The sequence below is a fragment of the Salvelinus alpinus genome, chromosome 34 (assembly GCF_045679555.1).
Source record: "Salvelinus alpinus chromosome 34, SLU_Salpinus.1, whole genome shotgun sequence".
Lineage (NCBI taxonomy): Eukaryota > Metazoa > Chordata > Actinopteri > Salmoniformes > Salmonidae > Salvelinus > Salvelinus alpinus.
The window spans coordinates 27,008,798-27,026,687 of NC_092119.1; the positions used below are offsets into that span (position 1 = coordinate 27,008,798).

Below are 17,890 nucleotides of genomic sequence, written 5' to 3' on the forward strand. Positions count from 1 at the left end.
TCCCTGCTCCCCGCACTAGCCTGAAAGTGCGTGTCCTTAGCCCGGTGCCTCCAGTTCCGGCACCACGCACCAGGTCTACAGTGCGCCTTATCCGGCCAGAGCCATCCGTCTCCACAGCGCCATCTGAGCCATCTGTCTCCCCAGCGCCATCTGAGCCATCCGTCTCCATAGCGCCATCTGAGCCATCCGTCTCCCCAGCGCCATCTGAGCCATCCGTCTCCCCAGCGCCATCTGAGCCATCCGTCTCCCCAGCGCCATCTGAGCCATCCGTCTGCCCAGTGCCGTCTGAGCCATCCGTCTGTCCCGAGCCATTAGAGCCGCCCGTCTGTTCCGAGCCGTCAGAGCCGTTCGTCAGTCAGGAGCCGCTAGAGCCGTTCTTCAGTCAGGATCTGCCAGAGCCGCCAACCAGACAGGATCTGCCAGAGCCGCCAACCAGACAGGATCTGCCAGAGCCGCCAACCAGACAGGATCTGCCAGAGCCGCCAACCAGACAGGATCTGCCAGAGCCGCCAACCAGACAGGATCTGCCAGAGCCGCCAGCGAGCCATGAGCGTCCAGAGCCGTTAGTGAGCCATGAGCAGCCAGAACCGTCAGCGAGCCATGAGCAGCCAGAGCCGTCAGCGAGCCATGAGCGTCTAGAGCCGTCAGCCTGCCATGAGCGTCCAGAGCCGTCAGCCTGCCATGAGCGTCCAGAGCCGTCAGCCTGCCATGAGCGTCCAGAGCCGTCAGCCTGCCATGAGCGTCCAGAGCCGTCAGCCTGCCATGAGCGTCCGGAGCCGTCATTCATCCAGAACTGCCTCTCTGTCCAGAGCTGTCTCTCTGTCCGGAGCTGCCCTTCAGTCCGGAGTTGCCCCTCTATCCTGAGCTACCTCTCTATCCTGAGCTACCTCTCTATCCTGAGCTATCCCTCTGTCCTGAGCTATCCCTCTGTCCTGAGCTACCTCTCTGTCCTGAGCTACCTTGTCCCGGAGCTGTCCTTTATCTTGGTGTTGCCCCTTAAATTAGGTGGGGGAAATAAGAGGGTGGTCATTCTAAGGGGGAGACGTAAGCTGGGATTGACTATGGTGGGGTGGGGACCTCGCCCAGAGCCTGAGCCACCACCGTGGTCAGATGCCCACCCAGACCCTCCCCTAGACTTTTGGTGGTGCGTTCGGAGTACGCACCTTGAGGGGGGGGTTATGTCACGTTCCTGACCTGTTTTCTGTTAGTTTTGTATGTGTTAGTTGGTCAGGACGTGAGTTTGGGTGGGCAGTCTATGTTTTCTGTTTCTATGTTGGTGAATGGGTACCTAATATGGTTCTCAATTAGAGGCAGGTGGTTTTCATCTCCTCTGATTGAGAATCATATTAAGGTAGGTAGTTTCACAGTGTTTGTTTGTGGGTGGTTGTCTCCTGTGTCTGTGTCTATGTTTGCACCATACGGGACTGTTTCGTTCGTTCGTCGTTTTGTTTGTAGTAAGTACTTGTTCGTTCGTTCTTCGTGTTTCATGTAAGTTCGTGGTCCAAGTCTGTCTACATTCGGTTTGTTATTTTGTTTAGTTGTCAAGTATAGTTCGTTTTGTCTTGTTCAATAAATTCATTATGTCTTATTCCAACGCTGCATTTTGGTTCAATCCATGCTCCTCCTCTTCGGATGAAGAGGAGGAGGAACGCCGTTACAATAGCTTTACAGAAAAAATCCCCAAAGCCAAGTCTCTCAAGGGAGTGGAAGAGAAATTGATGCTCTACTGTGTCAAATGCTTTATAAAAATCTAAAAAGAATATGAAGCTATCCTCAGTTATTAGGTCTGAGTAGTCAAGTATGTCTAATACTAGTCTGACATTGTTAGAAATATGTCTGTTCCTCATGAAGCCAGACTGTGTTTCATCAATGATTGCATCCAGGACTTCTTTAATTATTTTTGCAAGTAGTAAAGCTAATATCTTATAGTCATTATTAAGAAGACAAATTGGACGCCAGTTATCGATGAGCAGCACTTATTTTTTAGGCTTAGGTATCAGTGTTATTAACCCCTGACTCATTGTAGGAGGGAGAACATTGTTTTTAATACTCTCTAAAAAGACTTCAAATAGGAAGGGAGCTATTTGTTCAGAAAATAATTTGTAAAATTCTGATGTAATTCCATCAACACCTGGTGATTTATTGTTCTTTAGATGTTTGATAGACTCTATAATCTCTTCAACTTTGATGGGTTCATCACACTGTTTAGATTCTATATCACTGATAGAGTGAACCTTATTCAGTGAGTTAAAAAACATATCTGTGGATTCCTGACAGTACGTAAAGCTATACAATTTTCTGTAAAAATTGCTACAGTATTTAGCGATTATTTTTTGGTCATCTGTAATAACACCATCAATGTTTAATTTATGGATAGTGTTATTTTTAGAGTGAAATTTCTCAAGTCTAAAGAAATAGGATGAATTCTGTTCTCCCTCCTCAATCCATTTTTTCCTAGATCTAATAAAGGCTCCTTCTGTTTTTAATCTATATATATTATCCAGTTTATTTTGTAACTCAATTAATTCCATCTTCTCCTCCCCCGAGAGGCTGGCTGGGGACCTCTGAGAAAGGGAAGTTATCTTAATGATCACCTTTTCCTCCTCAGCTCTCCTGGTCTTAGCAAGATTACTACCATATTTTCTAAGGTATTTGGACACCTCAAATTTAAAGAGCTCCCAGTTCTTGCAATAAGATTTTTCTTCACAAGCCCTTTCCCAAAAGTGTGAGAGCAGATCTTTAACCTCAAATTTAACTATATCATTATTTAATAATGAGCTATTTAGCTTCCAGTAAGATGCACTGCCAAGGTTAGTATCAGGGGTAAATATTTTGATATCAATGTAAATGGCCCTATGGTCTGTGAGGGGAGTAGTACAGATATTTGTAGTAACACACTCACTATCAATACATTTGGATATAAGCCAAAAATCTATTCTGGATTGTCAGGATATTAAAATACTTTCAAGTTTTTAATGTCACATGCACAAGTACAGTGAAATACCTTTCTTGAAAACACAACGATCAATAACAATGTAATACTATAAAACACACATGAGAATAGGAAAAAATACAAAGAACACAGTAAGCATACTTGGCTCCCAGTTGTAAAATAAAATATGTGCTTGTAAGAAATACTCCTCAGGCAATCTAGCTGAAAGGATACGCAAAGGCACAGCACCAACAGCTGACATGAAGAGGGGACTGGAATTGGAGATGACAGTGACTACTGCAAGATGCAGAATGTCAACTTCTCACCCTGTGGCCTCATCATACATCCTGACGTCCCTTGGCTTGCCACTTCTCCTGATGGCCTGGTCTACGACCCTCTCGAGCATCCATCTTTTGGCCTAGTTGAGAATAAGAACCAAAACGTAAAGGTTTTTTTGGATTGCAAGTACATTCACATGCATAACGGTGAACCTTCCCTGAAGAAGCAGCATGCCTACTATTGGCAAGTTCAAGGTCAGCTCTACATCACTGGGTTGGAGTGGTGTGACTTTGTTGTCTGTGCGCATGAGGACATTCTGGTCGAGAGAATACATAGAGACCCAGTGGTGTTCTCACTAATTAGAGAGAAGGGTGACTGTTACTACTTATGTGTACATGCAAAAGTTCTTAGGCAGGACAGACTAAATAACAACGGACATGCTCCTTGATCTTTCAATTAATGAAAGAGAAACAAACCAACAAATCTGTCTGTGCAATTAATAATTTAAAATAATTCAGTAAAATTGTTTCTGTTCTTTTGTCACTGTAAATAAAAACTCTTTACAACATTGTGTTTGGAGTAAGCAGTGGTGTTTATTATCAATAAATGGACTACAGGGTGTAACAGCAAAAAAAGGAAAGATGCATTGCAGTAGTAGCTCATTGCGCCTTGGACCATGCCTTAATTAACAAGAGGTCCACACTGTTAGTTTTGTGAGAAGGCAAGCCACAGCCCAGATGCCGGGGCTTTCAATAACACTAACGTTAGCTAGGTAACGTTACTGGTAGCTAACGTTTGCAAGCTAAAGAGACAAACAAAATACACTAACTAAACGGATAAACAGATTTTTTTTAAACGCTATAGAAATATGATTATATTAATATACTGAGGTAATGATAAAACAAGCTACTTCGAGGCTACAATCAGGCTGACAGGAAGCTATGTATCGGATAGGAAGTGGGCGTTGCTACGTTGTGCAATAGGTATGTAGAGAAAAACACTAGAGCTTTGGTGGGCGGGCTTTTCCTTCCGAACAGTACTTTCAAATAGGGTGCCAGGGTTCGTCTTGGAAGCACGCTTTCCACTATGCTAAATATGAATCAAATCTGTTGAAATTACATTCACAGAATTTGAAAGTTACAGCAAGGCGTTGGTGAGGACGCTATGTAGCAACTTGTCATTTGGTCGAAACTAATTAGATTAGAAAATGATTGTTTGCTCTTTAGTTAGTTGGTTGGCTTTGCTAGTTAGCAAGCTGATATCTCTGCTCAAATTGGGTAACGTTAGTTAGCTTGCTAGCGATGTTTTGAGGAGAACAGGCTAGCTCCCTGTCGACTCAACGGGATGGGAGAGAAGATTAGATGTACAGTTGCTTCAATCGGGGTGTTGGAGTACCCAAACGAAATGGCGGCAAACTGCCCCAGAGAGATAAAAAAAAAAGTGCGATCTCTCAGATTCTATCTTAATTAGAGAGTTAGACGTCTATATTGAACGAATGCAATGATATACATTTTTAATGGCTTACTATTAGCTGCTTTTCCTGAAAATGTCTGATATACAGTACCAGTCAAAAGTTTGGACACCTACTCATTCCAGCGTTTTTCTTATTTTTTTTAAATATTTTCTACATTGTATAATAGTGAATACATCAAAACTATGAATTAACACATGGAATCATGTAGTAACCAAAAAAGTGTTAAACAAATAAAAATATATGTTATATTTGAGGTTCTTCAAAGTAGCCATCCTTTGCCTTGAGGACAGCTTTGCATGCTCTTGGCATTCTCTCAACCAGCTTCATGAGATAGTCACCTGGAATGCATTTCAATTAATAGGTGTGCCTTGTTAAAAGCTAATTTGTGGAATTTATTTCCTTAATGTGTTTGAGCCAATCAATTGTGTTGTGACAAGGTAGGGGTGGTATACAGAAGATCGCCCTATTTGGTAAAAGACCACGTACATATTATGGCAAGAACAGCTCAAATAAGCAAAGAGAAACAACAGTCCATCATTACTTTAAGACATGAAGGTCAGTCAATCCAGAACATTTCAAGAACTTTTAAAGTTTCTTCAGTTGCAAGTCGCAAAAACCATCAAGCGCTATGATGAAACTGGCTCTCATGAGGACCGCCACATGAAAGAAAGACCCAGAGTTACTTTTGCTGCAGAGGATAAGTACATTAGTTAACTGCATCTCAGATTGCAACGCAAATAAATGCTTGAGTTCAAGTAACGGATACATCTCAACATCAACTGTTCAGATGAGAACAAACTCTACTAAAGGACACCAATAAGAAGAGACTTGCTTGGGTCAAGAAACACGAGCAATGGACATTAGACCGGTGGAAATCTGTCCTTTTGATCTGATGAGTCCAAATTGGAGATTTTTGGTTCCAACCACTGTGTCCTTGTGAGATGCAGAGTAGGTGAATTGATGATCTCTGCATGTGTGGTTCCCACTGTGAAGCATGGAGGAGGTGTGGGGTCGCAGACACTGATTTATTTAGAATGCAAAAGACACTTAACCAGCATGGCTACCACAGCATTCTGCAGCAATACACGATCCCATCTGGTTTGTACTTAGTGGGACTATCATTTATTTTTCAACAGGACAATGACCCAAAACACACCTCCAGGCTGTGTAAGGGCTATTTAACCAAGAAGGAGAGTGATGGAGTGCTGCATCAGATGACCTGGCCTCCACAATCACCTGACCTCAACCCAATTGAGATGGTTTGGGATGAGTTGGACTCCAAAGTGAAGGAAAAGGATCATCTTGTCTTGTCTGGACCCAGTGCAGATCTAGGATCATTGTTGCTTTTAGATCATAATGTATCAAATTACATGGACTGGTGGGACCTGACCCTAGATCAGCACTTCTACTCTTGGATGCTTTGTGAATATGGGCTCTGGTGTGATCTTAGGCATACCCCCACCCACCCTTCTTTCTTTCTGTGTATCCCCTGATAGAGGACCTGAACTCCTGGTCGTGCTGTCGTTCTGACTGCAGCTGTGGACCCATGGCCTGATTTCACTGTGTATGCTACCTTGTTCCGGACCCCTGCTTATCAAGCTTAGCCAGGTAGTCACTGCTTCTTTGTGGATGAAACATCTGCGTGTTACAAAGCCACATGCTCTAAGTCGCCTGATGTATTGTTCTCTCTACCTTCTTGCCCTTTGTGCTGTTGTCTTTGCCCAATAATGTTTGTACCTTGTTTTGTGCTGATACCATGTTGTGTTGCTACTATGCTGTGTTGATGCCATGCTATGTTGTTGTCTTAGGTTTCTCTTTATGTAGTGTTGTGGTGTCTCTCTTGTTGTGATGTGTGTTTTGACCTATATTGAATTTTTTATTTTTAATCCCAGCCCCCTAACCCGCAGGAGTCCTTATGCATTTTGGTAGGCCATCATTGTAAATACGAATTTGTTCTTAACTGACTTGCCTAGTTAAATAATGGTAAAATAAAAAGTTGTCTCTGCTCTACCAAGATGTTTCAATGGGCTGATGTGGGTAATAATAATACAAAGATCACCATTGTAAATGTATTTTCTCTTTAAAGCTTTTGTCCTTTTTATGCCGTTGTGTTTACCACTGTATATACACATACATACAGTGCATTCGGAAATTATTCAGACCCCTTGACTTTCTCCACATTGTTACATTACAGCCTTATTCTAAAATGGATTAAACAGGTTCTATCTCAAGGCCATCAGACTGTTAAAGAGCCATCACTAACATTGAGTGGATGCTGCCAACATACTGACTCAATCTCTAGCCACTTAATAATTAAAAATTGGATGTAATAAATGTATCACTAGTCACTTTAAACAATGCCACTTTATATAATGTTTACATACCCTACATTACTCATCTCATATGTATATACTGTACTCCATACCATCTACCGCATCTTGCCTATGCCGTTCGGCCATCGCTCATCCATATATTTATATGTACATATTCTTATTCATTCCTTTACACTTATGTGTATAAGGTAGTTGTTGTGAAATTGTTCGATTGCTTGTTAGTGTAACGAACGTCGTCGGGAGAAGGAGAAGACCAAGGTGCAGCGTGGTACGTGTCCATATTTATTAAATGAACACTGAAATAACAAAGATAACGACCGAAACAGTACTGGCTGGTGCAGACACACAAAACAGAAAACAACTACCCACAAACACAGGTGGGAACAGGGTACCTAAGTATGGTTCTCAATCAGAGACAAGGATTGACAGCTGCCTCTGATTGGGAACCATACCAGGCCAAACACATAGAAAAGGACAACATAGAACAAAACATAGAATGCCCACCCCAACTCACGCCCTGACCAAACCAAAATAGAGACATAAAAAGGATCTCTAAGGTCAGGGCGTGACAGTACCCCCCCCCCCCCCCCCCCCAAAGGTGCGGACTCCGGCCGCAAAACCTAGAGGAGGGTCTGGGTGGGCATCTATCCGCGGTGGTGGCTCTGGTGCGGGACGTGGACCCCGCTCCACCTTAGTATTGGCCCACTTAGGTGGCGCCTCTGGAGCGGAGACCCTCGCAGCGGGCTCCGGACAGGAGGGCGACTCTGGCGGCTCCGGACAGGAGGGCGGCTCCGGACAGGAGGGCGACTCCGGACAGGAGGGCGACTCCGGACAGGAGGCGTCTGTCGCTGGAGGCCTCGTGCCATAACTCCTCACTGGAGGCTTCGTGCCATGGATCACCACTGGAGGCTTCGTGCCATGGATCACCACTGGAGGCTTCGTGCCATGGATCATCACTGGAGGCTTCTTGCCATGGATCATCACTGGAGTGGAGAGACACACAGGAGGCCTGGCTCTGGGAGAAGGCACAGGACTCACCAGGCTGGGGAGACATGCAGGAGGCCTTGTCCTTGGCCGAGGCACCGGATACACTGGGCCGTGGAGGCGCACTGGCGGTCTCGAGCGCAGATTTGGCCCCACCCGTTCTGGCTGGATGCCAGCTTCCAACCGGCAAATGCGGGACGCTGGCACCGAGCACACCGGCCTGTGGATGCTCGGCCGAGACACAGTGCGCATCACCCCATAGCACGGGGCCTGACCAGTCACATGCTCGCCCCGGTAAGAACGGGTAGTGGGCTCAGGTCTCCAACCTGACTCCGCCACACTCCCCGTGTGCCTCCCCCAACATTTTTTGGGGCTGCCTCTCGGGCTTCCTTGCCAGCCATGTTCCCTCATACCGCTGGTTCCCTTCTCCTGCTGCCTCCGCTCTCCTGGCTGCCTCCACCTGTTCCCATGGGAGGCGATCCCTTCCAGCCAGGATGTCCTCCCATGTGTAGGATCCCTTCCCGTCCAGAATGTCCTCCCATGTCCATTCCTCCTTTTATCCACGCTGCTTGGTCCGTTGGTGGTGGGTAGTTCTGTAATGGCATTCAGAAGAAGAAGGTGAGGACCAAGGTGCAGCGTGATACGTGTACATATTATTTATTCGAAACTGAACACTAAATACAAAATAACAAAAGGAATAACCGAAACAGTTCTGACAGGTGATACAAACACTAAACAGAAAATAACCACCCACAACTACCAGTGGGAAAACAGGCTACCTAAGTATGGTTCTCAATCAGAGACAACGATAGACAGCTGCCTCTGATTGGGAACCATACCATGCCAAAACATAGAAATACAAAACCTAGACATACAAACATAGAATGCCCACCCACATCACACCCTGACCAAACAAAAAATAGAAACATACAAAGCAATCTACGGTCAGGGCGTGACAGTTAGATATTACTGCATGGTCGGAACTAGAAGCACAAGCATTTTGCTACACTCGCATTAACATCTGCTAACCATGTGTGTGTGACCAATAAAATTTGATTTGATTTGAAGTAGAGGAAGATGGGTCAAGGGGGAGGGGATCCTGAGAGGAGTGGTGTGAGTAGTAGATCTTTACCAGTACAGAGAGATAGGCCAACAAGTGATATATGCTTCAGTAAGATTGGATTTTTAGCATTTATACCAATGGTTATCAACTGCACTGCAGGGATGGAACATAAGTCGCAGAAAATTAAGGTTGTGGTGACAGCTGCAGAGAGGTATTTGGGTGTACAAGACTTGAAGTCAGAAAAGTTACAGGGTGTGTTGACTGATGGTGTCCTCTCCTTTCAGGCTGTTAGCCTGAGGTAGGATTAAATAGTGGAGTAGGGTGGTGTGTTTTTAGTGAGTGTAGGGTTAGATGGTATACATTTGTATTATTTTATTGTGTTTCTTTTTTCAAGAAAAGTATAAGCGAGTTATACTCCAGTCTAGTAGGTGGCGGTAATGCAATCTTTATTGGATGCTAACCCCCGTTAAACCTCATCGAAGAAGTGATTCACACACAGTCTATTTCATTACAGGAACATCGTTAGGCAGGCCTGAAATAAATAATAAAAAAATGTTACTGAATGAACCACCCATCTCTTGTGGGTAGTGGCGTTCAGCTCGTCTTTTTTATACCCTGGAACAGCACTCTTATCTCGTGATTCATGATGCTGCGCAAGTGATGTTATTTTTTTAATATATTCGCGCAAGTATGAGTAGGCCTGCTTTATCTCATGTAAATTCTCAAAACAGGTAATGTGATCACTACAGGTTGTATTTGTGTTTTGTTTTACGACTCACAGCTCTCTGCTCTCAGCACAGCGAACAATGAATACTACAGGGTAAGTTCTTGACACATTTATGCATGTTTTGTTTTTACTTTATAGGCAGCCATGGTAACAAAATATAAAGTTACTAGATTCGTTAGGCTACGTTTCGTTCAAATCAATTCTGCTGCAATAAAGAAAAAAAATGGTACAAAAATACCAAACCCAAACTGAATTAGCTAAAATCTGTGATCTATCGTTGTAAACTACTGTATTTCCGGGAAAAGCATTATGCCTTTGTAGTTAAGCCTAGTTAGCTACATTTGTCATTTTAGTTTTTTTGGCCCCCTTGGCTTTATCGCAACAATACACCTGGCCCATGTCATCATGCATGAATGATAAAGTATCTCCTAAATGGGGACATTGTCATTGTGCACACTGTGGTGAAGGATATAACAATTCTACACAGCAGAATAAATTGTGTGGAGTTTTTGAAACTATTTGTTTTCTCTTTCACTGTACACAGCAGTTTGAGAAAATCCTGTTCCTGGAGAGCTGTAGGCCAGGGTATGCAGGCAGTTGTAAAACACCTGGTTCTGGATTTGCCAGTTGAATAAGGGGGGGTACAATAAAAAAAATAAAGTAAAGAAAATGACAGGCACATGAGCCTGTCTTTGAAAATATGTCATTATATCAATAGAAAAGAAATGTGCTTGTATCTTCTAGTCCAGGCTATGTTGTTTTACAGATGTATAAACTATATGTAAACGTATAGTAGTTTATGAACTACTTTATAAGTCAACCTTTTAGCCCAATAATGTATAAATGATAGGCCTCTCCCAGCACTAGGCCTAGGCTACACAGTTCACACTATAGAATAAACTGAAGTAGCCTACCAAAAAAAACATTACCTGGGAAATCAAGGAAAGCATGAAGGATACTCTACTGTTGAGCTTTAATACAGCACACACTCAGCCGAGGGCATATACTGGCCTGTCTTGCTAGCTGTTTTGGCATCTCACAAGGGCGTGTGAGTGAGTAACCTCAGAGTAGTTGTGATATCTGAGTTGAGTGGCGCATAAGGGATAATGCCACGGTACAAAGGATTTTTCACTTTAAAATGTATGTCAAACAAAAACCAATGATTGCAAATTTAAGCAAACCATAAAACTATGCACAAGGACTACGTTTAACAATTTGTATGGTTTGTTTAACTTTGCAATCATTGGTTTTTGTTTGACAGACATTTTAAAGTGAAAAATCTGAGTCAGTGTTACTGTGTTATCGTGGACTTGCCCATAAACATAGTTATTCTTTTCTCTGGAACTACATTCTGTTCCTCTTAGTGACAATTATTTTCTCGAGGATCATGAAGGTTCCGTGTACACATAGCGGAACAAGATTCAAATAGAACATTTATATTATTCTGTGTTGATAAGATCTAGCATACAATGCTGTAGTATCTTGATGGTTTCACTTGTGCTTTTTCTGACCTGTGGGTTAGCAGCCTGTCAACCAATGTCTTGTTGGTAGTATAGTATTAATTTAGTCAACAAAGTAAAAGGACTAGAGTTGATTTACTGGTTACTGTAAGTATACAGAACAAAAATATAAACACAACATGCAACAATTTCAACGATTTTACTGAGTTACAGTTCATACAAGGAAATCAGTCAATTAAAATACATTAATTATGCCCTAATCTATGGATTCCACATCCATAGGTGGGCCTGGGAGGGCATAGGCCCACCCACAGGGAAGCCAGGCCCAGCCAATCAGAATGAGTTTCCCCCACAAAAGGGGTTTATTACAGACATAATAGTCCTCAGTTTCATCAGCTGTCTGGGTGGCTGGTCTCAGATGATACCACAGGTGAAGAAGCTGGATGTGGAGGTCCTGGGCTTGCGTGGTTACACGTGGTCTGCGCTTGTGAGGCCATTGGATGTACTGCCAAATTCTCTAAAATTACGTTGGAAGCGGCTTATGGTAGAGAAATTAACATTACATTCTCTGGCATCAGCTCTGGTGGACATTCCTGCAGTCAGCATGCCAATTGCTACTTCCAAATTTAGACATCTGTGGCATTGTGTTGGGTGACAAAACTGCACATTTAAGAGTGGCATTTTATTGTCCCCAGCACAAGGTCCACCTGTGTAATGTTCATGCTGTTTAATTAGCTTCTTGATATGCCAAACCTGTCAGGTGGATGGATTATCTAGGGCAAATGAGAAATGCTCACTAACAGGAATGTAGACACATTTGTACACCAAATTTGAGAGAAATAAGCTTTTTGTGTGTTTGGAACATTTCTAGGATATTTTATTTCAGCTCAGGAAACATGGTACCAACACTTTACATATTGTGTTTATATTTTTGTTCACTATATTATGCTAAGTAGCTCCTCCTGCTAAGTGGAATGGGGACATCGTCCAGTAAGTAGCCTTATTGTTTGAGATGTCACCCAACATTGTGTAAAGCTATAGGCCTTAGTAGTCTATGCCTGGTAGCTCTATATGGATCCATTCCTCTCAGTTCGTCTAGACCAGGGCTTTTCAACCCTGTTCCTGGAGAACTACCGTCCTGCAGGTTTTCAGTCCAACCCTGCTCTCGACTTTGTTGGCTGGATTCACAACAAGTGTAGCTTTAATTTGGTGTCTTTCATGTGTGATTTCATGAAAGATTGATTTTTATCGTAATTTATTTGAATTTGGCGCTCTGCATTTTTACTGGCTTTTGGCCAAGTGGGACGTTAGCGTCCCACATATCCCAGAGAAGTTAATGTGTTTGGACCCCAGGAGGCAGCAGCTAATGGGGATCTCTAATAAATCAGTCAATTAAGGAAATCAGTCAATTTAAATAAATTCATTAGGCCCTAATCTATGGATTTCACATAACTGGGAATACAGATATGCATCTGTTGGTCACAGATACCTTTAAAAAAAAAAGTTGGGACGTGGATTAGAAAACCAGTCAGTATCTGGTGTGACCACCTTTTGCCTCATGCAGCATGACATCTCCTTTGTATTGAGTTGATCAGGCTGTTGATTGTGGCCTGTGGAATGTTGTCCCACTGCTCTTCAATAGCTGTGCGAAGTTGCTGGATATTGGCGGGAACAGGAACACGCTGTCGTACACGTTAATCCCGAGGATCCCAAACATGCTCAATGGATGACATGTCTGGTGAGTGTACAGGCCATGGAAGAACTGGGACATTTTAGGCTTCCAGGAATTGTGTACAGATCCTTGCGACATGGGGCCGTGCATTATCATGCTGAAACATGAGGTGATGGCGTTGGATGAATGGCACGACAATGAGCCGCAGAATCTCGTCACGGTATCTCTGTGCATTCAAATTGCCATCGATAAAATGCAATTGTGTTCATTGTCCATAGTTTATGCCTGCCAATACTATAACCCCACTCCACCGCTGATGTCACAATGTTGACATCAACAAACCGCTCGCCCACATAGTGTGCGGTTGTGAGGCCGGTTAATTGTACTGCCATATTCTCTAAAATGACGTTGGAGGTGACTTATGGTAGAGAAATTAACATTCAATTCTCTGGCAACAGCTCTGGTGGACATTCCTGCAGTCAACATGCCAATTGCATGCTCCCTCAAACTTTTAGACATCTCATCACAACTCAGGATATGACCAAGATGCAGACACGGGAGGCGGATAGTACAGTTCTTAGATGATTTATTAGAAACACGGGGCAGGCAAAGGGCAGGTCGAGGCCAGGCAGAGGTTCGTGATCAGGTCAGAGTCAGGCAGGTACAGGACGGCAGGCAGGCTCGGGGTCAGGGCAGGCAGAATGGTCAGAACCGGGAAACAGAACTAGAGAGACAGGAAGGCAGGAGAGAACGCTTGTAAGACCTGACAAGACGTACTGGCAACAGACAAACAGAGAACACAGGTATAAATACAAGAGGGGATAATGGGAAGATGGATGACACCTGGAGGGGGGTGGAGACAAGTACAAAGACAGGTGAAACAGATCAGGGTGTGACACATCTGTGGCATTGTGTTGTGTGACAAAACTGCACATTTTAGTGGCCTTTTATTGTCCCCAGCACAAGGTACACCTGTGTAATGAACATGCTGTTTAATTCACTCCTTGATATGCTACACCTGTCAGGTGGATGGATTATCTTATTTCAGCTCATGAAACATTTATTCATATTTTTGTTCAGTATAGCTTCAGGAGCCTAGGTCTCATGTGTGGCAAATCCACATTCCTGAGAATGAGTAAGCATATTGTATCTACACCAGTTCAGCCTAATCCACCATATTTTCTTGAGATGGGCTCATGACTCGTGCACACCGAGCCTGATGAAATCTGACATTTACAATGGGGAGAAGGGACAACTTCTGTCACATTGGGTTATGGGTATCTCATTTTAGAAGCCTCCTGATTTCCTACTCCCTAGTTCTCACTGATAGGAAAGCCTTGGGTTTAGTGATATCTAGGCTAGTGTTACAGTCTACCTTGCCTTACAATAGAGCCACAATAGAGCTTCACAGCATTACCTTCTCTTATTTAGAAGACAGGAACATGATTATGACAAAGGAAAGCAAGTATTTCAAAGCATTGAGACACTGGCAGTCTCGGCGTAGAAGAGACTTCAAGTGAAAAACTTGAAAAAGTAAATACAATTATATTATGGTAAATAGGTCAGGTGGTGAAGCCAGTCAAGTGTACTCTAATCAACACAAACAGTCTATATTATTAACCTGATACATCAATGTCGGTGATGATTGCACACTTCTTTGAGGGGGGCCCTAATTGATTGCGTAGGGTTTTTCCACACATGCTGAGCGGCTTCTATTAGTAGGTACAAGTAGCCTAATCTTCCCAAGAAAACTTTAACATCATTGTCAACAGTACATGGTTGTCATTAGCAATTAATGCACAGTTTCTTTCTACACAATGTCGAAAATATTTAGCTAAAAAATTCTCCCCAATGAGGGGCACCCCTTCATAAGTCGTATATTTCCTCATGTGTAATTTAGGAGTTTTTCCAACCTCCTGCTGTTTAGATAATGAATTACAGGTGAAAATAAGTTTGAGATAGTTAAGAGGCTGCTGAAAACAGATCCTGAGAAAGTTTCAACGTAGCAGAAATAACCTATAGACAACATAGTAGTAAAAAAGTATTATTTTCATGTCTTTATTTGACCCCTTTTTATCCCCAATTTCGTGGTATCCAATTGGTAGTTACAGTCCTGCCCCATCGCTGCAACTCCCGTACGGACTCGGGAGAGGTGAAGGTCGAGAGCCGTGCGTCCTCCGAAACACGACCCAGTCAAGCAGCACTGCTTCTTGACACAACGCCCGCTTAACCCAGAAGCCAGCCGCACCAATGTGTCGGAGGAAGCACCGTACACCTGGCGACTGTGTCAGCGTGCATTGCGCCCAGACCGCCACAGGAGTCACTAGTGCACGATGGGACAGGAGCATCCCTGCCGGCCAAACCCTCCCCTAACCCGGACGATGCTGGGCCAATTGTGCGCCACCCCATGGCTCTCCCAGTCGCAGCCGGCTGCTACAGAGCCTGGACTCTAACCAGGTTCTCCAGTGGCACAGCTAGCACAGGGATGCAGTGCCTTAGACCATTGCGCCACTCGGGAGTCCCAGTAGTAAACATTTTTACAACAAACTCACTTTGGCACTATACGTATGATATACGTTAGTGATAAGGAGGGCACGTGGCAGGTGTTTCCATCTCCATACTCAGACCCTTCCCATCAGTAGTGGAAGTAATGATATTGTAACGAGTAGGCTGAGAGTGGGGAAGCAAGTTCAGGGAGTGAGTGTTTTAATAAATAAAATAAACAATGAACACGAAACACAAACAACGCACCGACATGAAAGCAGAGTCAATAACACCTGAGGAAAGAACCAAGGGGAGTGACAGATATAGGGAAGATAATCAAGGAGGTGATGGAGTCCAGGTGAGTGTCATGAGGCGCAGGTGCGCGAGACGAGGGTGACAGGTGTGCAGGATAATCAGCAGCCTGATGAGCTAGAGGCCGGCGAGGAAGTATACGTGACAGATATATTGGTGTCAGAAGTACAAGGTGAGGGTCTATTTTGAACTAGAAGTTATTGCCCTTTAAATACAGGCCTGAGAAAGGAGTTGGGAGTATTGCCTAAAACAATTAGTCATAGCTATGTCACTTAATCAATGCTTATCTCATGGACTCTTGCCTACTATCTGTCCTACTTCATTCCCGCTTTCTCCACAAGGTCACTACTTTTGAAACCTTTCTGATTACTGTTTTGTATTTGTTTCAGAAAAACAGCACTGTAAGCAGCCCTAAGGCAACAGAAGACCAGGTCTGGCCGCCCAGGGAGCGTGCAGGGTTCTGGGTGTAGGGTGCCCTGGCCACTGGGCCTATGGAGCAGATCCACTGGGTGAGACGCCGCTGGCAGCAGCTGGTTGCCGCAGATTCAGGTCGAGGCCAGTACTCGGGCCCTGCCGCCCTACCCACCAAGAGTTCCCCAGTGCTCCACAACACACAGCTGCTCACTGGCAAACGGAGGACGGTCATCGCCCGGCACGGACACCACCAGCATGAGTACCACAGCATCTCCAAGGGATGCCAAGGCAACAGCATCCGTACCACCAAGTACAGCCTTCTGAGCTTCATTCCCATGAACCTGTTCCAGCAATTCCACAGGTGAGAGGAATACCTAACCTCATGCTGATTTACACAGGGGATGGGGTAGACCATACCTGATTACAATCAGGGAATCATGTTTGTTGATGTTGGGAAATAACTTCAACTCGAGCAGGAGTGCATAGGAGTCACTTGATTAAAATCATGCAATTAGGTTTGTTGTGAATTAACTCAAAATGAGCAGATGCCAAATGGAGACTGCAGTGTGCCCATAAGTGTACATGTAGCCTTAGTCGATGTGGGATTTATCAAGCCCCTCTCGCCCCTCCTCCTCAGGGTGGCCAACCTGTACTTCCTGTTCCTGGTGATGCTGAACTGGATCCCAGTGGTGGAGGCATTTCAGAAGGAGATCACCATGATTCCCCTGGTAGTGGTGCTCATCGTCATCGCCATCAAGGATGCCCTGGAGGACTACCGCCGCTACCGCTTTGACCAGAAGGTCAACAACAACATCGTTACAGTGTACAGCGGGTGAGTGGGAAGGCTGGACAACAATGGCCATAATGGCCAGGGTTTATCGTTTATAAGGGGAATAGATCAACAACAGTCACCGTGTTGTTACATACTACTTCATACATAGTTATAGAGTTGAGTGTTTTTTGTTATTACACAATGCACAAACGGAATAAGTTATGGTAATTATTACTATTGGTAACATTGTTCTAATAAAATATCCTTAGTTACCAGATACATTACAGCATTACGACATAGGTATATTGATTTTATGATGGCTAGTATTCAAACTGAAGGTCTTAAAACATCTTGAACACAAACTTCATATCCCACAGTCCCCTGTGTTAATCAGCACCAAAGCACCATGGCCTTTTCACAATTGAATTTGCTCAACTCCTGCGTCCTCTCTCTGTCTCGCCTCCATTTGAAAAAGGTCAAGGGTAATCGAGGAGAGGCGGCGAGAAGAGGAAACGTGAACGAAAATGTGCTTGTATGAAATTAGACTCTCCTTCTCATCTTGCGCGTCATCAGGCAAATTACGTTTACAGGGGTGGATCCCAAAATAAATGTGTAAAGTGATCAAAACAAATTATGTTAGTTGTTTAAGACATTTTATAGATAAAACATGTGTGCATGCTTTTCTCCACTGACAAAACAAAATATGATTCAGGGGGGATGTGACAGATTTAGTAGGACTCAGGTAGGATACACATGACTATCCTCAATGAAAGGTGGCCATCAAGGAGGGGAGGACACTCTTTCGTTTGCCTACTAACAAATTGACATCTCCTCAACCACTTATCGGTTTCCAAGTAACGGAGGAGTGAGGACAGAGGAGAGAGGAAGGAGAAGAGAAGGTGGAGGATGGACTTTTGCCCAAATGAGAAAAGACCCATGAATTGCATACTGGGACTTCCTGTAACAGTAGGATCAAAGGTGAAG

General features: G+C 44.0%; 1 protein-coding gene across 3 annotated transcripts in view; it reads left to right on the plus strand.

The window, feature by feature from the left end:
- The first annotated feature begins 9,574 nt into the window (after nt 1–9,574).
- Nucleotides 9,575–17,890, plus strand: part of LOC139563437 (phospholipid-transporting ATPase VD-like) — a 45,534-nt gene continuing 37,218 nt past the window's right edge. For 2 of the 3 annotated variants that reach the window (XM_071382104.1, XM_071382107.1), the window contains exons 1-3: nt 9,575–9,885; nt 16,110–16,495; nt 16,772–16,966. In XM_071382104.1, coding sequence (XP_071238205.1) covers nt 16,212–16,495; nt 16,772–16,966 — 479 coding nt within the window. In that variant the 5' untranslated portion in view covers nt 9,575–9,885; nt 16,110–16,211. The remainder of the gene's footprint in view (nt 9,886–16,109; nt 16,496–16,771; nt 16,967–17,890) is intronic. The other variant, XM_071382108.1, reaches the window with a different exon arrangement.